The following is a 25,082-nucleotide window of genomic DNA, read 5'->3' on the forward strand; positions in this document are numbered from 1 at the left end:
CAGGAGCAGCAGTGTGCACATCCTCACTGCATTCACACTGGGATGAGCAGGAGCAGCACTGTGCACATCCTCACTCACATCTGCACACTCTTGAGCACAGCCAGCCCTGCCAGTGTCCTCCTGTGTCACTCCAGACACCAAATCCTTCCATTCCTTGGCTGTTTTCTGTGTCTGAGGTGAATGTGGGTCACCGAGGCTGTGGTCTAAATGAGATTATTTCTACATTCAGTTTCATCACTGAATTGGTCCTAGGAAGGCACTTCTGTTGAAACATTGACCATGGAGTGGCTGATTTCCCAGGGAAAGATTCTCTCCAGAGACCTCATGGGTCAGGCTGGGATTCAGAAGGGAAAACAAGCCAGCATTTCCCAATAATTCAGGATATGATCTGGCTTTTTAAAGGTTGACTTCCAGCCTGAAGTGACCCCAAATCAACCCACTGGGGTCAGAAGCTCCTAAGGGCTGTAAAAAAAAGGATGAAAACCAGTGACTGATGTGTAAATTACAATTTTTTGGGGCTCTTTGCAGCTGTTTTTGGTGTCCATGCACAGCCCCAGCAGCAGGATCAAAGCCCAGGGATTCACCCTGATTGTCTGGGATGAACAGAATTCTCAGGTGGTTTTGGTGTCCATGCAGGGCCTCAGCAGCAGGATCAGAGCCCAGGGATTCACCCTGATTGCCTGGGATGAACAGAATTCTCAGGCACGATCACAGGACTCAGGACTCCCTCACTCTCTGAGCAGGGAATGCTCCTGGGTGTGTTTGTGAACAAACGTTGCTCATCCCACAGAGAGCTCTCAGTGCAAGCAGGGGCAGTGCCTGGGAGGTCTTAGAAAAGATGCACAGATAAAAATAAGGGAAGAAAATCATCCTTATCTCAGGAAATGATGCCTGAGAGAGGCCACAGCATGGAGGGACAGAGTGCCACAAGCCCAGGGCCATCCCCACCAAACCCCGCAGCACAAAGAACACACAAGAGCACGTGGGAGGTTTCAATAATCTGATTTTTACCATTATTTCTGGAGCCAATTGGAGAGACAAAGCGTGGCTGACATCAGGTGACAGAGCACAAGCCCTCAGAGCACTCTGGGGTGACAAATTGAACAGACACAACAGGTCCCCAGCTCACACCAAAGGAAATGGATCTCATAGTGACACTTAACACCCATGAGACAAATACACCACCTGGAAAGTCTCATTAGAAAGGTTCCTATGTTAAGGGTTTATATGAAAAAGCAGGAGTTCTCCACCCTGAATTCCTGATAGAAAACAGCAGGTAGAAACCTAAGGTAGAAATCTGGAGTTAGAGAAATCCTTTGGCAGCATGTTCAGTTACAATCAGGCCTTAAAAATAAATATGATCATGTCTAGAAGTATGAAGAGAAACACCAACCCCCTCTAAATACACTGGTTTAATAATAATTAAATTATTTTACACTATCTACAAGTTGCATATCACAGAGTAAGGAGTAGAAGAGGTGACAGAAGGACAAATCCTGCTTTTATAAAAGTTCAGGCATGTGTGGAGCTGTGTAGAAAATCTCAGACAAATGAGTATATACATTATTTATACTTAACAATTAACATCATCAAATCACATCTGGCTGGCTCAATTGAAGATTTCTCTTGGCCCAAAGCTCAGAATCCAGAAAAAACACCAATTTCAATTTCCTAACAAACATGGAGAATTGATAGCAACAAGAGCAAGGTTTAGTTCTACCCCAAACCAACTTGGAACAAAGTAAACTCTGACAAATAAAAGCTCCAAACAATGAGAATTTGGAACAGCAGCATTGAAATAAATTCATTTCCTCAAAAGACACAAGGAACAAGTTATCAAAACACTTCAGTATTGCCACGTGTGTTATTTGTACTGAGCTACTTCCAGGGGAAGGATCAAGACAAATTAAAGTCACGTCCAAAGGAAAGACAAAATCCTCCTTCCAATTGCACACATTTAAATAAAAAGTGATTTAAAGAGCACTTTTTGCATGGGCACAAGGCTGCAAGTGTAAGGTCAAGATAGCAAATAATGAAATAAAAGGAGGTGCTGAGTGGAGGGTGGGTTTTGTCACTCAGCAGCCTGGGAGTTCCAATCTGGGATGAAGTTTACACATCAAAAAAGCTTATTTAGACATCTGGGAGCTTCCTGCGTTTAATGGAGTTATTTTTATCAGTAATTTGCTTCCATTATTTCCCCAAACCAAGGATTATCACTCAGCAGAGGTGGTTAAAAGCAGGATAAATGTGACCATGCTCCAGTGAGGAGGTAAATAGGAGGATGAAGTGATTTTTTTGTTCAGCAGTTGAAACAAGAAAAAGAAGGGATTCCCACATTCCCCAAGGATAATCCAGCTCATGTGCTCCCTTGGACAAACCCCACCCTTCAAAAAGTGCATCAGGGAAGAAATTCTTGGATTCCTTTTCTCCCCAGCTGCCACTCGCGGCCAGTTCTGAGGCAATCCCTCCTCCGGGGAAAGGCTCTGGATTTCCTGTGCACAGGAGCCCAATCCCACCCCCAGCGCGTGGGATGGCCTCAAATCCCCCTTTCCCAGTGGTGCAGGAGCTCCTCTGGGCTCAGGGCTGGGTGAGACATGGACACAGGGGCAGAGAAAGGAAATCCAAGAGAGGCAGAACCCCCTGGTCCCATCAGGACGGTTCCTGTTCCACTCAGCTCCCCCTGCAAAGGGAACAGATCCTCAGAGGCTTCAGCAGCTTCCAACATTCTCCAGCCCCTCCTTTCCCACAAGCAATTCCAATGCTCCTTCACTTCTACATCCATCCAGAAAGGAAACCTGAAGAGAGATCCTGTGAGTTCCTAGCTCAACACCCTGGATCCACCTGGAGCATCCCCTGCCTGCTCTTCCCAAGGAGCCTCGTGCTGGCAGCGCCACCTCTGCCAAGACACCGGGGAATTGGAGGAAAACGTGTTTTCCTCAAGAAAAAACACAGCAGTTCTCTGTGTTTTCCAAAACACACAGGCAGCACTGTCAAGCCCCTCTTTTCCTCCTATTTCCACAGGGATGTGGTCCTGAGGGGCAGAGTTTCCTCTTCCAGCTGGAGGCGGGGACCCCTTGGATTGCGCGGCGCGTCCTTCAGGAAGGGGACTCCCAAGTGCAGAGGTTCCCTAAAGCCACTGGGACAGAAGGATTACAGAAGACACCAGAGGAGGCAAAGCAACAGCATCTCAGCGTCCTCAAGCTTCCAGAAACACATTGCAAAGAGAATTATTTTGGGACAATCTTTCAAAGATTCACAAGTGACGTTTCCTGAAAGCGCAAGGAAAGAGAAAAAAAAAAATGGACTCGGAGGAATGGGGAATTATTTTAAACCATCCCCTAATCTAGTTCAGGATGCAAAAATGCAAATAACCATCAGAGCTGGTGCCTATTTTTACTCTGCACCAGCCTAACGCAGCGAGTTGGGCTCTTTGAGAGGAAGATGGACTTTGATATCCAGGGCAGGGACTCCCAAAGACCGCCAAGCTCGGAGCTCCTCCATCCCGGCTGTTCACAGCAGAGGCTGCTGATGGAAATTTGGCTGCTGCTGGAGCAGGGAATGAGCAGGAAGTGCCACGGGATAAGCTGGTCCTTGGTTGCTCTGGAATGCTGCCACGTCCACGGGCACACCCATCTGGTGCTGGGGGAAGGCGGCGGCGGCGGCGCCGGTGACACTCGGGACACTCGGGAAGGGCTGCGGCAGCGCGGGGTCGGGGCTGCGGGGACACAACACCAACCACGCTCACAGGGACAGCACCACAGCACCAAGGGCACTCCCAAAACAAGCTGGGAGCCTCCTAAACATGCACATTTGACCAAAAGGGTCATTTTGGAAGCAATTTCGTGTTTTGCCGGCTGCAAAAATACGGTTTTTTACACGCACACTCTCAACTTCAATCAGCTCTGGCCTTGCACTTTCCCTCCTGTTACTCCTCCATGTTAACAAACAGAGTTTCCCAGGAATTCCATACTTTTCATGCCTCTAACATGGCAGTTTTTATAGTTCTTGCACTAAGAAACATTTTCACCCTCAAAATTCTTTCAGCAGCTCAGTAATTCTAATACATAACTTTTACTCTTGCTCTTCAACTTACTCTTGCTTTTCAACTTACTTACTCTTGCTCTTCAACTTACTCTTGCTTTTCAACTTACTTACTCTTGCTCTTGAACTTACTCCTACTGTTTAATCTTCAATCTTTGGCGCTGGCTGCTTAAAGCCAAGGTCAGAGGTTCCTTCTCAACCTTTCCCTCTTCAAACCTTCCTGGGAAACCTCCTTGTGCAGGATCAGTTTTACCCAGAATAATGCTCTCATTGCTCCCTGGTTGACTAAAATTGGTATTTTCCTCTCAAAAATGATGTGCCACTAAATGTAAACGCCACGAGAACGTGCAAAGTGGCAAAACTCCCCCCAGAAAGAAGGATTTGCTGGATCCATACCTTAAATAAGCAGCTGGAGGTGGCTGAGTGGCTGCAGAGTTGATGCTCTGAGGCAGAGACCTCACCTGGCCCACCTGCTCCGGGGCCAGGCTGTACCCTGGGGACATGGACACCCCCTGGATCATGTAATTCCCACTGGGAGGCTGCACAGGATACGACTGCAAAGCAAATCAAGGCCAGCAGATTTGGTGCTCAGCACGCTTTGGATTGAATCCACCAGAATATTCTACAGCTGGAAGCAAAACCTGCACTTGCTGCCAGTTCTGGTTTAAATAATGCAAGATTCCCTCCAAATTCAGGTGGCATGGGGCTGGAGTTGCTGGTGGGGGTTGGATTTGGGATAAATAGGTTTGTCCCAAATAAAGCCCAGCATTATCCTGCATTTCTAGGCACCGGTCTTGGGAGGAAACAGCAAACTCCAGTTGCCTTTTGGCTTAAATTACTTTGTAACCTCCAAATATAATGAATTTTCCATCGTTACTGGAGTTAAGGACACGGAATTACTTTTAACTGACATATTTTCAGATCTAGCAGTTGCCATGGCAACTATTCTTTTCCCACTGAACAATTAACATGAAAGTAAAATTCATTTCAAGTAAAAACCCTCATTCTGTGCTTTTTGAAAATCTCTCCTTCCCCTCCATCTTTATTCCTTAAGCCATCATTAGGGACAGTGTAAAACAGTTTGGAGCACAAATAGCACATGTTTAGAACTGATACAAAATGTTCATTTTTCTAAGGGCAAAAGGAGCTAAAAGCAGAGTGTTTCTATATATAGCAAAAAATACACTTGGGATTAATACACTGATATTCCAGTTCCCTCCCATCCCCACCATTAGATAAGAAGGGAACATTTTACTTGGAGATTGACATGACTCACAGCAAGAATACCCAGCAGGCTGCTGCAACACCCAATCCCAACTGCAAGAAATGAATTATGGAAGGGATCTGTTGGAATTCTCAACAGTGGCCAAGCAAAACCTTCTGTTCTAGTGCATAAATCCCCATCTCCTGCAAAGGTAATGTCAGATTGCTCGTGGGCTCCCTTTGGGTTTTGCTGTGATTTTTTTAAACCAGGGATAAGCAGCAGGGAATTGCCAGATCCCAGGGAATTTCCAGATCCCATGGAATTTCCAGATCCCAGGGATACTGACCTGCACAGAGACTCCAGAGGAGGTGGGTGGGAATTGTGCAGGGTGCTGGAGTTTGGAGTAGGCTGAGTACATGGGGCTCTCGTTCATCAGTTTGTTGTAGAGCTCCAGAGCTTCCAGAACCTTCACGTTCAGCTCGGATAACTCGGAATGTTTCCTGTTCCAAAGCAAATGGGGAGGGCACTGAGCTGCTGGGACATCTTACATGGGGAGGAAAGACCAGTGCTGCATGAAATATGCAAGAAAAATAAGCCCCTGAAAGGTAAAAGGTCATTTTCTAACCTATTAATATTGAAAAATTGCTGTTGTGTGACTGGAAGGAAAATCCAAGAGCTGTACAACCATTTCTGGCACCAAACCAGCAATTCCCAGGTGGAATTCCCTGCTCTTTCCACCCTCAAATTTCCTCAGGAGTCACAGAATCATGGAATGGTTTGGGTTGGAAGAGACCTTACAAGGTTTCATTCCACCCTTCTGCCATGGGCACCTCTCACTATCCCAGGCTGCTCCAGCCTGGCCTGGGACACTTCCAGGGGCAGCCCCAGCTGCTCTGGGAATCCCAGCCCAGCCAGGAATTCCCAATTCCCAGTGTCCCACCCATCCCTGCCCTCTGGCCCTGGGAGCCATTCCCTGGCTCCTGTCCCTCCATCCCTTGTCCCCAGTCCCTCTCCATGTTCCTGATCAGCCCCCTCAGGTACTGGGCAGCCAAACCTGAGGAGGGAGAGGTGAGGAAAACCTGGAATAATCCCCAACTGAATCACAGACTGAAAATTCCAACCTCTGGACAGCCTGGAGAAGGCTACAGTCACAAAATGCCAAAGGAAAAAGCATCCGTGACCTGTGCAGGGAATTTTGGGAGAGCAGCAATCAAATCTCAGTGCACACACTCAGAACTTGATATTTCAGCATTCAAAAATAAAGTTGGTAAATTTTTCTTGCGAGGTTTTCTAGCTCAGGAGATGAAAGTACCAAAGAAATCTCATTAAACCTGCCCAATGTGAAGGAAATGAGTGAATAAATTGTGCTCACCTATCTATCTCTTCTAGTTTTTCATCTATCATTGGACCCATCTGTTGGCAGATATCTGTGAAGACAAAGTGGTGAGGCAGTTGATGTCTTGCACAATTAAATGTTTAAATGCAGCCAGAAATATTTTATCCAACTACAGTAAAATTAATTTCTTATTTATTTCAGGGCTGGGACTGGTAGATGGATCTTGCAAAGCTCAGGCATTTTACAGAGCTGGGAGTTATGCAAATGACTCTGCTAAACGTGGAGCTGGCTTGGAACTATTAAAAAAAATTCAAATTATCCCCAGAGCCCCACACTCCCACGGTGAAATAAGTGTTCTCCAGCACTGTTAGTACAGAGCACAGCTCCCCTAAGCTTAAAATAAACACAAAGAACTCCCAGCTCAAGCCACAAAAGGTAATTGTGAGAAGAAGCCATAAAAAAGAGCTCATTTAGTGCTGCAAGTACCTTCTGAGTTGAGAAGATCTGGAGAATCCAGCTTTAAATCCGTGGGATCTATGCTCTGAAGTACCTGCAGTGTTTTATCCATCTTCTCCTGAAAGGGGAAGCCAAGATGAAGAACTCTGATTTCCCAGCCATGCCAAGATTGGTTTAATATTCAAATACAAGTTCTTTATAGACAAAGAATCACCTGCCAACATTCAGCACCGAAAGAATGCAAAAGCCCAGCAATATTTTATTTTCAAGTGGCTTCATACCTCATCAATATAAACTGGCTCAGGTTCTGCTTTCTTAATTTCTTCTGCAGTGTCCTCAGGAACAGAGATTTTATCCACAGCTGCTGGAAGAACAGAGATGATTTCTTTTCTCTCTGTTGCTGCGATAACTTCAAACAAACATTTGCTCCTTGTTATTTTTCTGTGTGAAAAGACACTGTGACATTTGAAATGGCAATTTGTTGGATTTGTAAATATGTTGCTGACAAGGAATTATGGTGAATCGAACCCAATTTCTGCCACAGAAAATGGTAATAACTTAAAAGAGAAATAGAGACAGAAATTAAGGGGAGTCGAGGAGTGATCTGTGCTTGATTGTTTGAAACAAGGGCAGGATGTCTCTCAATCCTTTCCTGGGGCTGACAGAGGAGATTATTTTGCTGCTGGGCTAATTAGGATTGCAGCACAAAGCTGCCTTTGTGCAAGGACCCATCCATCATTTCAGCAGGGAACTCACCTGCCTCGGGCTCCACAGACAAGTCAGAGGTGACGAAATTGGATGGGAACAGCCCCACTCCTCTGTGGTTCTCCCCCTTCCACCAGTTGGCATCGCTGGGGAAACAAAGAAGGGTTACACAACTCAGGGGGCAGCACAGCCAGGGATATAGTTGGGGTGTTGACTGAAAATCTGAGGTACAGAGACATATTTGGTGGTTTTTGTACCAAAACCCTGTGATATCTAAAAGAGAACTTGCAGGGATTAGCACAAAGCCAAACAGGAGCTGGGGCACAGGGGAGGGAAGGGAGGAAGAGGAGTCAGGGGATGACTGAAAAGTGAACACAATCCATCAAATCTTTATATTGATGACTTGCCATCCCTTTAAAGCTGTATATATCCCTAGAGGTGTTAACAACAATCATTATTTTAGCTATTTTTAATCAGTTTTATTCTTGGCAAATCTGATTCTTGCTAGCCAGAGGTTTAACAGCTGCTGGAAGCAGATGGAATGTGATGCCAGTGCATTTTCTTATGCCAGACAACCAACTAAGATTTATCTTCCAAACTACAAACTGGATGAAATACTCGAGGTTCTCCCCGCACTAAAAAAGATTTGAGGTCAGAAACTAGGAATTTGGAAAGATAAAAGGAAGAGAAAGGGATGTGAGGGAGGGCAGAGTGACAATGACACTTCTGTGGGGGGAGAAAAAGCATCAGAGGAAAAATGTGCTACCCTGAGAGAAACAAGAGTGGTGGAACAAAGTCAGCTCCACCTGAGTGTATTGTACCTGTCATCCAAAACAAAAATAATTTCTCCACTTTTAAAGGTGAGCTCATTGTCCTCGACAGCTTCAAAGTCATACAGAGCTCGCACCTTCCTCAGGCTCTGGGGGTTTTGTGGCATTTCTGCAGGTGGGTACAAGGACTTGGTCTCCATTTGCTGCTGCTGCTTCTGCTCTTGCAAAGACAATTCAATAGCTGCAGGTGGGGCAGAGAGGAAGAGAACAGGTTTGAGGGGTTTATGCCTGGAGACAAAGCAGTTGGGTTTCTTGATTTAATCAAAACAGGACTTCTGGCTTTATTTCAACAAGGTCAGCATCTGCTTCTGCAGTGTTGGAAGTTAACATTTAAAATGCTGTGTGATGGAGAGGAATGTGTCTTACCCCACATCCCCATGGATGAGGGCAACACCTGGAATGCCACAATTCCCAACCTGCTGTGGCATTGATTTCAATGAAATCAGGAAAGAGCCCAAATTCCCATTTCCCTGCTTTTTAACCAAATTTCTGGGGTCCAAGCCAAGGCTGAGACAGCAACTCACCTTTAGCTATATCCTCATCTTCTTTGGATTTACTGGATGAGGAGCCATTCTTAGCAGCACTGGTGGAAGCCTGCAGAGGTGGGAACAACAGAGGGACAAATGACAATGACATCTCCACAATTTGATATTTTTAAAAATTAGCACCGAGTTGTTCCTGATCAGGTGGATTATGGAATCCAGGTGATCTCCAAGAAATAAAAAACACCACCCTTCAGGCTTGTTTCTGTTTTCAGCAGGGAAAAAAGTAAAAGAAATACTGAGATTTAATTGAAATAACTGATTTTATTGACATAATTATTTCAGTCATATTTCTTACAGTGAGACTACTCATTTAAATGACTCTTTCCACTTTTATACCCCCTTCAAGAGAGGAGATGCTCCAGTTGGGAGCTGCTGACTTAAATCCTACAACTCTCCCCAGCAGCACAGTGAAATCATTCCTGGAGTTTTCATTCCCACCAGGAACTGGAATTGGGTGCCAGTGCTCAACTCTTCCATGTTCCTGCCATATGTTTTACACATAGATCAGATTTAGAAGTGAAAACATCTTTGTGGAGGGAGGAGGGATTGTAAAAGTTAAAAAACTCACAGTGTTTGTAAAAGTTAAAAATCCTCTGTGTTTCACAGAGAGGGAAGTAAACTTTGTGTAAGGATATGGTAATAAAAATTGTAATTTTGATTTTCAGGACTGAAGAATGTGGAAATATTTAGAAGTATCAGTAACAGAAGTCAGGAAAAAACCACCTGGCATCATATCTGCTGTTAGACTGGGCACAACAAACCAGCAGAAGTGAAAAATAAACTACTCCAAACCCGGGACAACTGCTGGGACAAAGAGGAAAAGGGGATTTGGGGCAGGGCACCAGAGCCTGGCACCCATCCCTGTCCCACAGCAGCTCTCACCTGGGATCCTGCTGCAGGGAAAGTGACCCCTTCTTCCTTCAGGGATTTGATGGTTGCAGATATTAAACTGCATTGTGGGTCTTTCTGGAATTCTTCTGACCACTCCACCATGAGGGTTTTTAGCTTTTCACTCACTTTTGGGTGAGCCTGGAAGAACAAAATTGGAGAAAAAGGGATGTTTGAGCCTCAAAATGAACAGAAGGAGCCGTTACCAAAATGGTTACCAAAGCCATTTTCCTATAAATATGCTTAATTATTAATAATTGTGTAGATTGAGAAGATTTGGGGAGCAGAGTGTAGAATTCCTGACCTTTTATACCCTGATCTGATATTCCAGAGAACATGCTGAGCTCCTGGAGTACTAATTCTAGAGAAATTCAGGCTGCCTACCACACTTTCCCCAAATTTCTGCCTCTCTGTGTTACTCACCCTCCATTTAACCTCAATTTTCTCTTCATTCCTTCTCAAGTGTGTTGTTTTCCACTTCCCAACCACATCAACTGGTCTGATATAAGCTACTGTCTTTCCCTTCAAGAAATCCTCCAAGAAATCTTTCCCTAGAAGAAATCTTCCAAGAAATCTTTCCCTTCAAGAAATCCAAGAAATCTTTCCCTACAAGAACTCCTACAATAAATCTTTCCCTCCAAGAAATCCTCCAAGAAATCTTTCCCTACAAGAAATCCAAGAAATCTTTCCCTACAAGAACTCCTACAATAAATCTTTCCCTCCAAGAAATCCTCCAAGAAATCTTTCCCTCCAAGAAATCCTTCAAGAAATCCTTCCCTCCAATAAATCCTCCAATAAGTCCTTCCCTACAAGAACTCCTCCAAGAAATCTTTGCCTCCAATCCACCTTTTGTGGCCTCTGCAGTTTCTCCTCAGATGCCAGGACAGCTTTGTGCCAGCTGAGAGAACATCACAAACCCCTGATCTTTGTCTCCTTGAACCAGCTTCTCCTACAAAAATGGAGTATCCATGGGGACAATCTTTAGGGACAGTTTTTATTCCCAAAGTGGAGCTGAGCTGCTGGTAAAAGATGATTTGCTTGGAGTGGGGGCAAACCAAGATCAATTCATGCTCTGCCAGGAATTCCTGTGGCTCCCCCAGATCCTGGCACTGGGACAAGGTTCCCAGCCCAAGGAATCAGATCCCACTCAGGGCTGTGAGCCCAGCATGGGCTGAGCAGGGAGGGCACTGCCAGCTTTGGCCTCCAAACTGCATTTCTGAACCAGGAAGTTTGCTGGGCTCAGGAGCACCACAAAGACATTTGTCACATTTGGCTGAACCCATTTTCTCAGGGAAAAGAGGGAAAAAGCCCAATTTTATTCATTATTCCTCCAAGGGGGCCAGGGCTGGGGGTAAGGGGTCACTATTTCCCAAGAACACAGAAATTCTGGTCCAGAACCCATCCCTGGGTGGGATCCCAGCACTCCTGCCCATCCCTGGGTGGGATCCCAGCATCCCTGCCCATCCCTGGGTGGATCCCAGCATTCCAGGATCCCTGCCCATCCCTGGGTGGATCCCAGCACTCCTGCCCATCCCTGGGTGGATCCCAGGATCCCTGCCCATCCCTGGGTGGATCCCAGCATTCCAGGATCCCTGCCCATCCCTGGGTGGATCCCAGGATCCCTGCCCATCTCCCTGGGTGGATCCCAGCACTCCTGCCCATCCCTGGGTGGATCCCAGGGTCCCTGCCCATCCCTGGGTGGGATTCCTGGATCCCTGCCCATCCCTGGGTGGATCCCAGGATCCCTGCCCATCTCCCTGGGTGGATCCCAGCATCCCTGCCCATCCCTGGGTGGGATCCCAGGATCCCAGCACTCCTGCCCATCCCTGGGTGGGATCCCAGCATTCCAGGGTCCCTGCCCATCCCTGGGTGGATCCCAGGGTCCCTGGCCATCCCTGGGTGGGATCCCTGCCCATCTCTGGGTGGATCCCAGGATCCCAGGGTCCCTGCCCATCCCTGGGTGGGATCCCAGCATTCCAGGGTCCCTGCCCATCCCTGGGTGGATCCCAGGGTCCCTGCCCATCCCTGGGTGGGATCCCAGGGTCCCTGCCCATCCCTGGGTGGATCCCAGGGTCCCTGCCCATCCCTGGGTGGATCCCAGGGTCCCTGCCCATCCCTGGGTGGATCCCAGGGTCCCTGCCCATCCCTGGGTGGATCCCAGGATCCCAGGGTCCCTGCCCATCCCTGGGTGGGATCCCAGGATCCCAGGGTCCCTGCCCATCCCTGGGTGGGATCCCAGGATCCCAGGGTCCCTGCCCATCCCTGGGTGGGATCCCAGGGTCCCTGCCCATCCCTGGGTGGGATCCCAGCATCCCTGCCCATCCCTGGGTGGATCCCAGGGTCCCTGCCCATCCCTGGGTGGGATCCCAGGGTCCCTGCCCATCCCTGGGTGGGATCCCAGGATCCCTGCCCATCCCTGGGTGGGATCCCAGGGTCCCTGCCCATCCCTGGGTGGGATCCCAGGGTCCCTGCCCATCCCTGGGTGGATCCCAGGGTCCCTGCCCATCCCTGGGTGGGATCCCAGGGTCCCTGCCCATCCCTGGGTGGGATCCCAGGATCCCTGCCCATCCCTGGGTGGGATCCCAGGGTCCCTGCCCATCCCTGGGTGCTGCAGGTCAGGGTGAGCCCCAGCATGGAGCCTGGCTAATGGGAACACAGGCAGCACTTGCAGACCTATTTTTCCACAAAAGCCAGAAACACAAGAGCTGTGAACTCATTTTGCTTCCCAGCAATTTTATTACTTTCCTTAATTGCTTTGCTCAGCCTCTGATGATTGCAGGGATCTGAAAACTCCTTTTTAACCCATTAACCAGTTTTGTCTCCAACTGGAGCAGTAATTAGGGAAAAGCTGCTCCTGCTTTCTCAATTCCTCACAGCCACATTTAGAGCCCAGCAGCTGCCTGAGCCCAACCATTTCAGTCTCCTTTTCTTGGTTATTTTCTCATTCAACATTCCCAGATTCTCTAAAAATTAAAAAGATTGTCTGTAACTTCATCCTTTCCCTTGGACAAATGTCATTGCACTTCCTCATCATCTTCCCTTTCACTTCAGCCCAGGAATTTCCTTCAAGCTTAATAAAAACTCTCCTCAAGAAAAGCTGCACTCATCACGATCAAATTAATGGAGCTTAGGAACACAGATTTTAATTAAAAGTGCTCATATAATTTTGTAAAAGTGTGAAGGATTATCAGCTGTCAGCTCTTTAACAGATTATCTTTTCAGAGTAAAAATGACACAAATTTCAGTGAGAACATAAAAAATGTGCATTAACCACAACATTAATTTGGAGAAGTTACCAAAATAATCCCTCCCCCAGGACTGCAGGTTCTAAAACAATTTACCTTGTTTATTATAGCTCGAGCTTCAGTGGCAAAATCCCTGGAACACACTTCCAAATGGAATATCTTGCCACAGTTGGACACACAGGCTCCTAAAAGCTGCCAGCAGAAAGACAATTGGGAAAATGCAGGGCAAAAGAAAAGTACAAATAATCCAAAATAGAAAAAGTGCAAATAAAAAGAAGAGTGCAAATAATCCAAAAGAGGAAGAAGGAAAGAAGCAAATTGAAAAAAAGAGTGGAAATAATTCAAAATAAAGGGGAAAAAGTGAAAATAAAAATGAGTGCAAATAATCCAAAATAAAGGGGGGAAAGTGCAAATAACAAAGTGCAAATAATAATAAAGAAAAAAAAGTGTACATAAGAGTGTAAATAATCCAAAATAAAGAAAAGCGCAAACTAAAAAGAGTGCAAATAATCCAAAATTTTAAAAAGTGAAAATAAAAGAGTGCAAATAATCCAAACTAAAGGAAAAAATGTGCGAATAAAAAAGAGTGCAAATAATCCAATATAAAGGAAAAGAAACTGCAATTAAAAAAAGGGCAAATAATCAAAAATAAGGGAAAAAAGTACAAATTTAAAAAAAGAGTGCAAATAATCCAAAATAAAGGGGGAAAAGTGCAAATAACAAAGAGTGCAAATAACAATAATAATAAAGAAAAAAGTGTAAATAAGAGTGTAAATAATCCAAAATAAAGAAAAGTGCAAACTAAAAAGAGTGCAAATAATCCAAACTAAAGGAAAAAAGGTGCGAATAAAAAAGAGTGCAAATAATCCAAAATAAAGGAAAAGAAACTGCAATTAAAAAAAGGGCAAATAATCAAAAATAAGGGAAAAAAGTACAAATTTAAAAAAAGAGTGGAAATAATTCAAAATAAAGGGGGAAAAGTGAAAATAAAAATGAGTGCAAATAATCCAAAATAAAGGGGGAAAAGTGCAAATAACAAAGTGCAAATAATAATAATAATAAAGAAAAAAAAGTGTAAATAAGAGTGTAAATAATCCAAAATAAAGTGCGAACTAAAAAGAGTGCAAATAATCCAAAATTTTAAAAAGTGAAAATAAAAGAGTGCAAATAATCCAAAATAAGAAAAAAGTGAAAATAAAAAAGAGTGCAAATAATCCAAAATCAGGAAAAAAGTGAAAATAAAAAAGAGTGCAAATAATCCAAAATAAGACAAAAAGCAGCCAATTTTAAAAAGAGTGCAAATAATCCAAAATAAAGGAAAAAAGTAAAAAATAAAGAGTGCAAATAAACCAAAAAAAGGAAAAGAAACTGCAATTTAAAAAAGTGCAAATAATCCAAAATAAGGGAAAAAAGTACAAATTAAAAAAAGTGCAAATAATCCAAAGTAAGAAAAAAAGTGCAAATAAAAAATACTACAAATAATCCAAAATTAGAAAAGTGTAAAAAAAATAAGAGTGCAAATAATCAAAAATAAAGGAAAACAAGTGCAAATTAAAAAATGCAAATAATCCAAAATTTTTAAAAGTTAAAATAAAAAAGAGTGCAAATAATCCAAAATAAGGGGAAAAAAGTGCAAATTTAAAGAGTGCAAATAATCAGGAAAAAAAGTGAAAATAAAAAAGAGTGCAAATAATCCAAAATAAGAAAGAAAAGTGCAAATTTAAAAAAGACTGCAAATAATCCAAAATCAGGAAAAAAGTGAAAAATAAAGAGTGCAAATAAACCAAAAAAAGGAAATAAAACTGCAACTAAAAAAAAAGTGCAAATAATCCAAAATAAGGGAAAAAAGTGTTAATTAAAAAAAAGACTGCAAATATTCCAAAATAAGAAAAAAAGGTGCAAATTTAAAAAAGAGTGCAAATAATCCAAAATAAGGGAAAAAATGTAAGTTATAAAAAAAGAGTGCAAATATTCCAAAATAAGAAAAAAAAGGTGCAAATTTAAAAAAGAGTGCAAATAATCCAAAATAAGGGAAAAATGTGTAAGTTATAAAAAAAGAGTGCAAATAATCCAAAATAAGAAAAAAAAGGTGCAAATTTAAAAAAGAGTGCAAATAATCCAAAATAAGGGAAAAATGTGTAAGTTAAAAAATAGAGTGCAAATAATCCAAAATCAGGAAAAAAGTGTAAGTTATAAAAAAAGAGTGCAAATAATCCAAAATAAGAAAGAAAAATGCAAATGAGAAAAGAGTGCAAATAATCCACAATCCAAAAACTCCAAAGTAAAAGGTAAATCCAGCAGGGACACTGATTTACTGAGGTTAATCAAGGCATTAATGAATTGATCAGTAAATGTTTAATTGCTGCATTCCATGAGGTTTTTGGGGGGATTTGGGAACTGACTCACTGTGAGAGCCTGCAAAGCCACGTGGGGAACTTTGTGATTCATTCTCTTCATGATGGCTTTAAGGCAATCCTTGGCTCTGCAAAGGAGCAAGAAATTCAGGAGAAATGAGAATGGCAGGAGCTGTGCAAGGAATGAGCCCAAACCTCCACCAGAACTGAACCAAAATGGCACCAAAGCTGAGCTTATTGAGGGAAAATGGCACCAAAACTGAGCTTATTGAGGGAAAATGGCACCAAAACTGAGCTTATTGAGGGAAAATGGCACCAAAGCTGAGCTTACTGAGTGAAAATGGCACCAAAACTGAGCTTATTGAGGGAAAATGGCACCAAAGCTGAGCCTATTGAGTGAAAATGGCACCAAAGCTGAGCTTATTGAGTGAAAATGGCACCAAAGCTGAGCCTATTGAGTGAAAATGGCACCAAACCTGAGCTTACTGAGGGAAAATGGCACCAAACTTGAGCTTACTGAGTGAAAATGGCACCAAAGCTGAGCTTACTGAGGGAAAATGGCACCAAAACTGAGCTTATTGAGGGAAAATGGCACCAAAGCTGAGCTTACTGAGTGAAAATGGCACCAAAACTGAGCTTATTGAGGGAAAATGGCACCAAAGCTGAGCTTACTGAGTGAAAATGGCACCAAAGCTGAGCCTATTGAGTGAAAATGGCACCAAAGCTGAGCTTACTGAGGGAAAATGGCACCAAAGCTGAGCTTACTGAGGGAAAATGGCACCAAAACTGAGCTTATTGAGTGAAAATGGCACCAAAGCTGAGCTTACTGAGGGAAAATGGCACCAAAGCTGAGCTTACTGAGGGAAAATGGCACCAAAGCTGAGCTTACTGAGGGAAAATGGCACCAAAGCTGAGCTTACTGAGTGAAAATGGCACCAAAACTGAGCTTACTGAGTGAAAATGGCACCAAACTTGAGCTTATTGAGGGAAAATGGCACCAAAGCTGAGCTTACTGAGGGAAAATGGCACCAAAACTGAGCTTATTGAGGGAAAATGGCACCAAAACTGAGCTTACTGAGTGAAAATGGCACCAAAACTGAGCTTACTGAGTGAAAATGGCACCAAAACTGAGCTTATTGAGGGAAAATGGCACCAAAACTGAGCTTATTGAGTGAAAATGGCACCAAAGCTGAGCTTACTGAGGGAAAATGGCACCAAAGCTGAGCTTACTGAGTGAAAATGGCACCAAAACGGAGCTTACTGAGTGAAAATGGCACCAAAGCTGAGCTTACTGAGGGAAAATGGCACCAGAGATGAGCTTACTGAGGGAAAATGGCACCAAAGCTGAGCTTATTGAGTGAAAATGGCACCAAAGCTGAGCTTACTGAGGGAAAATGGCACCAAAGCTGAGCTTACTGAGGGAAAATGGCACCAAAACTGAGCTTATTGAGGGAAAATGGCACCAAAACTGAGCTTACTGAGTGAAAATGGCACCAAAGCTGAGCCTATTGAGTGAAAATGGCACCAAAGCTGAGCTTATTGAGGGAAAATGGCACCAAAACTGAGCCTATTGAGTGAAAATGGCACCAAAGCTGAGCTTACTGAGGGAAAATGGCACCAAAGCTGAGCCTATTGAGTGAAAATGGCACCAAAGCTGAGCTTGTTGAACAAAAATGGCACCAAATCTGAGCCTAATGAACAAAAATGTCACCAAACCTGAACTCATTGAGCAAAAATGTCACCAAACCTGAGCCTGATGAACCAAAATGTCACCAAATCTGAAACTACTGAACAAAAATGTCACCAAAGCTGAGCCTGATGAATGAAAATGTCACCAAAGTGACCCTTTCAGGGCTGGGCAGAGATTTACCCACTGACCAGTCTGTCTGTCCTCAGCTGGGCGTTGGATTGGCAGAAATTCCCTTTTCCCCCTGGCATTCCACATCCATTCCCAAAAATCCTGCTGCCAGGCCAGGAAGGGAAGCAACTGCATGGTTTGGGCCAGGCAATGAAGGAAATGTCCCCAGAAAATGAGAGGATTCAATCAATGGGTATTTTATTTTATATTATTTATATAATATATTTATTTAAATATTTAAATAAATATTTATATTATTTATATCATATATTTATTTAAATATATAAATTATTTATTTTATTTATTTGAACTCCCAGCTCTTGGATCCCCTTGCCCTCAGGCTGAGGACACAAAGGTTTCCATCATTTGTTTCAGCACAACCTGAGGTGAGTGCAGAATAATAAAGAGCTTTTTAAATGCTTCTGCTGAGGGCTTTCCACACTTGAAATGAGCATTAATGGCTGGCAGGAGCTCAGGCACATCAAAGGCTTCATTAACACTGATATTTGGAACATTTAAAAACATGAAATCCTAAAAAAATTTAAAAAAAAGCTGATGCAGCATTTAAAAAATAGTATCACTGCCAGATACTTGGGCTGCTGTTTTAGAAAAGTACAGGAAAGCCTCTGTGCCAGAAAAATACACTTTTAGTCCTAATATTTTCATTTTATTTCATGTACACACCATCCAACAAAGTCAACTCAGTTCTTTTAAGTTGTATTTTTATTTAGGGTAGGCAAAAATCTTCATTATTCTCAAGGGCAGAAAGGAAGAAAAGGACACAAAATTGAATTAAAAATATGCCAGCAGCAGTGGCATTTCAAATTCAGAATTTGGGATTTTATTTTCTATATAAATATATATATTTCCATTTAATTATGCCTTTTATATATTTCTATTTCTCCATATGTATTTTTTTTTTTAAATCACAGAATTTTTTACAACATCTCTTCCTCCAAAACCAGATTTAAAACAGCTCCCTCTACAAAAGTCTCGTGGCAATAAAAAATTTGATTTGTAATGAAGGACTCAAAGGAGTTTTTTTTTTTTTCTTCAGGGCTAAAGATTCCCAGACTGAACAGATTTGCTGATATTCCTTGTGGCAGGTAATCAATTAAAACCAAACCAAAACAACCAAAAAGAACCCCAATTTTAATGTTAGAACTGCTAAAAATTCTGAATGACTTATAATTGAGGATTAATTCCAGAGTTAATCTTAAAACTTGAAGATTAATTCCAAATTTAAAAGATGCCATCACTCAAAAATTCAGCAAATACTGTTGGCCATTTTTCAGAATCACTGAAATTCCATTTATGTTCCACTCAGGCTAAACTGATTCCAAGTGATTTGAGCTCTGATCCCTGTTTTTTCCATTTTCTCTCCCATTTTCCCTAACAACCAGACACAGACAAAGATCACAAGAAGCCCCAGCTCCTTGCCAGGTGTTTTTCTGCACAGAAATTGTTTCGCTTTCTCCTCCTGGCACAGCCACTTCCCCGCATTTGTGCCAGATGATTAAATATGGGTAACTCAGGTGTGCTGTGCCAAACTGCAGGAAAAAGCTGCAACGTGCTCAGCACACACCAAGTGCTCTGCTCCAAATCCTCCTGGAACTTTTCTTCCCAAGCATTTCCAAGGCAGCTCCATGTACTTGGAGCTGTGCTCTCTGTGCCATTTTCCTCCTCCCAGCAGCACAGAATTCCCAGGAATGCTGAGGCCCAGCTTACCCATTGGGAGTGCTCCCAACCTTGTCACAAATATCCATGATGAGCCCCCAGTCCTCACTGGTATTGTATTCATTTGTGGCTTTTTCTGCAAAGAAAAAGAAGATTTATGAAGTGATTTCTTTATTGGGTTTAGATTCTATCAACACAATGTATCCCAAATTAATATTTCATGGATTCCTGCGATGATTTGGGTTGGAAGGAACCTCAAAGCTCATCTTGGCCCACTCACTCTACAGATTCATTAATAAGGCTTAATGGTATTTATTTGTGCTTTTAAGTTTTTATTAGCCTGCTTATTTAAATCCCATGTAAATATTGCAGTTCAAGTAATAAACAGCAAATTCAACATTTAATTGTATTTGCTGCTCAATTTTATTTTAGTTTTGCTCAGCAGAAAGATTTCCACAAAGGGAACACAACCACAGCACCACCAATGTCCCAAATCCCTTTTGTTACAGATGTAAAAAAAATGGAAATGTAGAATTTTTGCACACAAACTGGTATAATTTATCCACACAAACTGGTATATTTACTTCAAGGAAGTAAATATTATTTTGAAACCACAAACCTTCAAAACTAACCCCAAAAATGACAGAATTGCTACGTTTTCTTTTAAGTGCATCAATATTTTAGGGCATGAACAACAAATTCATGGATGGTGTGGAAAAATAAATGAGTGCCTGCAATTGTAAATACTTAAAAAGAAAAAAAAAGGAAAATCAAGTGAAATCAGCCTGAGGAAGCTGCAGATTTCCTGGCTGTGCAATCCCTAAGGAGTGAAAAGATTCCCAAGGATATCCTGAAGTACTTAAGTACTTCCCAAGGATCCATTGCAATTTCCCTGAGTGGAAATAATCCCAACTCCTGCACAGCAACAGGAAGGTTTGATCATCACAGCTACACCAGCAAGAGTTCACCTCAGAATTAGGGAATTATTTTGGGTGGAAAAGCCCTCCCAGCCCATGGAGTCCCAGCTGTGCCCATGCCCACCCTGTCCCCAGCCCAGAGCCCTGAGTGCCACCTCCACAATTCCTGGGACACCTGCAGGGATGGGCACTGCAAACCTCCCTGGGCAGCTGCAATCCCTGAGCCCCCTTTGCATGGGGAAATTCCTGCTGTGCCCACCCTGAGCTGCCCTGGGCCAGCCTGAGGCCGTTCCCTCTGCTCCTGTCCCTGTGCCCTGGGACGATCCCAAATCCCCCCTCCTGTTTGGGAATTCCAGACAGTCCTGTCCTGCTGGGAAAGCCTGGCCAAGCTGGGATGTGCTGCCAGATTTGCTGATTTTTAGGGTGAGGGTTGCCCACATGAGGGGGTTTGCACGGCTGGGAAATCCTCAGGAGCAGAAGTGCAGGAGGACAAGGAGGGCTCTGAGCCCCACATGCTCAGCCCAGGCCCAGGGCACTGCAGAAATGCAGCCAAATATTCTCCCTGCAAACCTGGCATTTACAGCCCAAAACATCTGGGACTTCACCTCTGGCCTGGCTGCTGGGCCAGCGTTGGAAATGGCTTTCCATGAAGGAATTGCCCCAAAATCCACCCTGAGCTGCCCTGGGCCAGCCTGAGGCCGTTCCCTCTGCTCCTGTCCCTGTGCCCTGGGATGATCCCAAATCCCCCTGGCTGTGCCCTCCTGGCAGGAGCTGTGCAGAGCCACAGGGTCCCAAAACAAGCTCAGCCCCCAGCACACCACGCTCAGAGCTGCTCCCTCCCAGCTGCCAGCACATTCCCACAGGAGCCAATTCCCTGCCCTGCACCCACCCTGTGCTGGGAGCAGCTGTGGGATCCCAGCTCTGTCCTTCCCAAACTCTCAGGGATCTGGAAGTTTCCCTCCCTGCCAGCATGACAAACTGAGCAGCAGCTGCTGTTCTCCTTCCCTAAACCAGGATCAATTCTCAAGGATAACTCCCTCACAGATGCTGAGACAGAGCAGAAGCAGATGTGGGAGGATGCATTTTCCAGGAGTTTTCCAGCACAGAGGGAAGGTAACCTTTAAAAACATGGAATGATTTGTCCTCTGCAGCCCCCCAGTTAACGAAGGAACACGAGACCTGAGCTGGCTTTCATGGAAATAATGAGAAAAGCAAAATGAGCTGCTTGGGGTGCTTTGATAAAGAATTCCACGGGCAAGGAATGGCTTTTCCCTGGTTGAGCTCCCTGAGCCGAGCTGCTGTGTGGTTCCAGGGAACACTGCCAGCCCAGAAAGGGGAGAGCACTCACAGGAGCAGCTGGGAAGGGGCTGGGAATTGTTGGCTGCTCCCACTGCCAAAAGGAGAAATGCTTGGGGAGCTCTGCCCCAAAGCACTGCCACAGCTCCTCCAGGAAAGGAAAGGGAAAAGGAAGAAGAAAAGGAAAGGGAAAAGGAAGAAGAAAAGGAAAGGGAAAAGGAAAGGGAAAAGGAAAGGGAAAAGGAAAGGGAAAAGGAAAGGGAAAAGGAAAGGGAAAAGGAAAGGGAAAAGGAAAGGGAAAAGGAAAGGGAAAAGGAAAGGGAAAAGGAAAGGGAAAAGGAAAGGGAAAAGGAAAGGGAAAAGGAAAGGGAAAAGGAAAGGGAAAAGGAAAGGGAAAAGGAAAGGGAAAAGGAAAGGGAAAAGGAAAGGGAAAAGGAAAGGGAAAAGGAAAGGGAAAAGGAAGAAGAAAAGGAAGAAGAAAAGGAAGAAGAAAGGAAGAAGAAAAGGAAGAAGAAAAGGAAGAAGAAAAGGAAGAAGAAAAGGAAGAAGAAAAGGAAGAAGAAAAGGAAGAAGAAAAGGAAGAAGAAAGGAAGAAGAAAAGGAAGAAGAAAAGAAGAAGAAAGGAAGAAGAAAGGAAGAAGAAAGGAGCTTTGCACTGAGGGAAAAATTTCAGGATCATCCTTGATCATTCCCACCGCAGGCAGGGACCAGGGAATGCCCAGGGGCAAGCAGGGATGTCCTCACCCCCTGCAGGGCCTCTCCAAGCTCCAGCAAACACCTCCTGCTCCTGGAGCCCTGCAGGGCCCTGGAGAGGAGGGCAGGGAGACAAACAGCAAAGGGAAGGAGGCTGCTCCAGGGCTGAAGGGTGTGCGAGAGGAAGGACAGAGCTGGGAAAACAGCGAGTGCGCGTGGAGTCCGAACACATCCAGACAGGAAATGTCAAAGGCCCAAAGGTTCTGGGGGTTCCTGGCCAAGCAGAGCAGCCACGCTCCCCCAGAGCTCCAGAGGGTTATCCTGGGATGTGCAGCTGTGTCCAGGCACATTCCAAGGCTCTGCTCAGCTCTGGGGGCTTGGAACCACTGAGCAAACCCAGGTGTGGCAAAAAATAATAACACTGGGGGAAAATAGTAACATGGGGAAAAATAATAACATGTGGGAAAGCAGAAATAATAATAATAAATACTAGAAAAAGAAAAAAGGAAATAAAACCTAAGGGAAATGGAAGCCCTTGAGGGCTGGGTTGGGTAGGAAGAGGAAATTCCTTTTTCCCCACAGGTGTTCCAAAAAAGAGCAGCTCCACATGAAGAGGCAGCTGGATCTGCCCCACTGCTGCAGCCAACAAAAGGCACCAAAATTCCAAATTCAGCACCTCCCCAGAGCACCCACATGTGATAATCTGATATCTTCCATGGTCTAATTCACAACAGAATACTAATTTGTTTAAAGCTTCTAATGACAAAGTTTTCCTGGCAAGGGACTCTAAGATTTAGCCCCAATAATTCAAGTTCCTATTCTGTTGCACATGCTAAATTTTAATAAGTGATAATAATAAGTTATAACTACTAATGTTAAAATACTAAAGTTATAACTTTAATATTAAAATAGTAAAGAAAAAATACACTGAGTAAAGTTTGAGAAACTGGAAGCAAACAGAGTCCCAGTTTTGAAGTTCTGCAGCCTGGGAGTCCTTGAAGCATTTCAGTTTGTTAAAGAATCCTGCAGAGTTCAAAAAAAATCCACTTGAACAAACACATCAGTTTGAGCCACGTGAAATGTGAGTGTGGTCAAACAGCAAACTGCACCAGGGAACTGAAATTAGAAGTAAAATAATAAATAAAATAAGAAACCAGCTCAACTTATACTACAAACAAACCAGAGATTGTGTGGCAACAAGAGCACTCAATCTCTCCCATTTTGGCTGGGACAAAAATCCCAGGAATGCTGAATTCTTCTCTTTCCTAGGATCCCAATAAGAAAGCTGAGCCCGGTGTCTCGTTTATTTCTCTGCTTTTCTCAGTGCTGCCATTGAGAACAGGCGTTGGTTGTGTAACAAAGAAGTGACACTGAGCACGAGTTGAAGAAAGCACAAGTCAGGGCAGGAAACAAAACAAAACAACTGAGTCACTGTCTTCACCCCAACTCCAGGCAGGTTTTGTAATCACTGAATCACAGAATATCCTGAGCTGGAAAAGATCCATGAGGATCATCCAGTGCAGCTCCTGGCCCTGCACAGCCACCCCAACACTCCCACTGTGTGCCCTGGGGGGTTCTGGGGAAGCTGCTGGGAAGGAATCCTCAATAAAAGGAGGAAAAGCAGCAGATGTTCCAGCTGCCACCATTCCCTGGATCCCTGCAAACCCAGCAAGGCCAGGAGGCGCAGAGACACCTCAGCCAAGCTGGAAAAGCTGGGAAACTTCACGAGTCAGAGCAAAACAGACACAAACCATTCCCTGATGCTGCTGAGGGGAAGGGAGAGAGGGACCCAGGGATCCTTTCCCTGCCAGAGCCCCCAGCCCGGCCAGGATGGGTCAGGAGCAGCCAGGGAACCCTGAGCTGGAGTGCCCTGGGCCCAGCACAGCCACAGGAGCAATCCCGGGATTATTTTGGGTGGAAAAGCCCTCCCAGCCCATGGAGTCCCAGCTGTGGCCATGCCCACCCTGTCCCCAGCCCAGAGCCCTGAGTGCCACCTCCACAATTCCTGGGACACCTCCAGGGATGGGCACTGCAAACCTCCCTGGGCAGCTGCAATCCCTGAGCCCCCTTTGCATGGGGAAATTCCTGCTGTGCCCACCCTGAGCTGCCCTGGGCCAGCCTGAGGCCGTTCCCTCTGCTCCTGTCCCTGTGCCCTGGGAGCAGAGCCCGACCCCCCCGGCTGTGCCCTCCTGGCAGGGAATTCCAGAGAGGGAAAAGATCCCTGGGGATCCTCCTTGGCTCCAGCCTGAGCCCCTGCCCAGCTCCCTCAGGGATTCTGCAGCCCCTGCCCAGCTCCCTCAGGGATTCTGCAGCCCCTGCCCAGCTCCCTCAGGGATTCTGCAGCCCCTGCCCAGCTCCCTCAGGGATTCTGCAGCCCCTGCCCAGCTCCCTCAGGGATTCTGCAGCCCCTCAGGGTCGCTCTTGTCCCAGAGCTGTCCCCAACCCTGGAGGTGCCCCAGCACTGCCCTGGGGCTGTGTCACACCGGGGCTGGCACGGCCCAGGGACCCCCGGCCTCCTGCCGACCTGGGCACCCCTGGGCTCGTGTTCAGCGATGGCACCAGCACCTCCCAGGGCCTTTTCCACCTTTCCAGACACTTCCCAGCCCGGGGCATTCCCAGGAGCAGCACTCGGCCTCGCTGCCTGCCCAGCTCCCAATGGCCGCCGGTGCCTCAGGCCAGCCCTGCTCCCTCAGCACCCGGCCCGGGCCGAGCTGAACCTGCCAAGGGAGCACTCGATCCTCCTCCGGATCGTCCACCGAGACACCCAACGGGATCGGGCCCGATCGGAAGAGGGAGAGCGGGGAGGGGAACAGGGAGAGGAAAAGAGAAGGAAAACGACCAGGAGGAAAAGGAAGCGGGAAAAGAGGAGGAAGAGAAGAAGGTAGGGGACGGGAGGCCGCCCTGCTTGCCCTGCACCGGGCCCAGCCGCTCACCCACGTCCTGCTCGAAGGGGTTGGCGGCGAAGAGCGGCATCTCTGCCCGCCGTGCCGCCGCCGCTCGCCCCGCACTCACTGACCCGGCCAGAGCCGCCGCCGCC

At 45.3% G+C, this 25,082-nt stretch overlaps 1 protein-coding gene across 2 annotated transcripts; it reads right to left on the bottom strand.

Annotated features, from left to right (window-relative positions):
- Positions 1-986: 986 nt before the first annotated feature.
- STAM2 (signal transducing adaptor molecule 2) lies at positions 987-25,082 on the bottom strand. Of its 2 annotated transcripts, none has more exons than XM_066553567.1 (14): positions 24,979-25,082; positions 19,191-19,275; positions 15,657-15,732; positions 13,347-13,442; positions 10,000-10,146; positions 9,097-9,166; positions 8,564-8,753; positions 7,794-7,888; positions 7,319-7,398; positions 7,068-7,155; positions 6,618-6,672; positions 5,592-5,745; positions 4,438-4,595; positions 987-3,715 (listed from the first exon to the last, which is right to left on the bottom strand). In XM_066553567.1, exons 1-14 carry the CDS (start codon positions 25,016-25,018, stop codon positions 3,511-3,513), a joined length of 1,539 nt encoding a protein of 512 aa, XP_066409664.1. In that variant the 5' UTR covers positions 25,019-25,082; the 3' UTR covers positions 987-3,510. The 2 variants fall into 2 exon arrangements, with proteins under 2 accessions (XP_066409664.1, XP_066409663.1); XM_066553566.1 differs by having other exon boundaries at positions 7,319-7,401.

Source organism: Molothrus aeneus, chromosome 7 (genome assembly GCF_037042795.1).
Source record: "Molothrus aeneus isolate 106 chromosome 7, BPBGC_Maene_1.0, whole genome shotgun sequence".
In the NCBI taxonomy this organism is placed as follows: Eukaryota; Metazoa; Chordata; class Aves; order Passeriformes; family Icteridae; genus Molothrus; species Molothrus aeneus.

Coding starts and splice junctions, on each gene's coding strand:
- STAM2 (XM_066553566.1), bottom strand. CDS start 25,018: ATGCCGCTCTTCGCCGCCAACCCCTTCGAGCAGGACGTGG. Junction 19,276..24,978: donor CCCCTTCGAGCAGGACGTGG/GTGAGCGGCTGG, acceptor TTTTCTTTGCAG/AAAAAGCCACAAATGAATAC. Junction 7,889..8,563: donor ATTTTTGTTTTGGATGACAG/GTACAATACACT, acceptor TTGTTTCCCCAG/CGATGCCAACTGGTGGAAGG.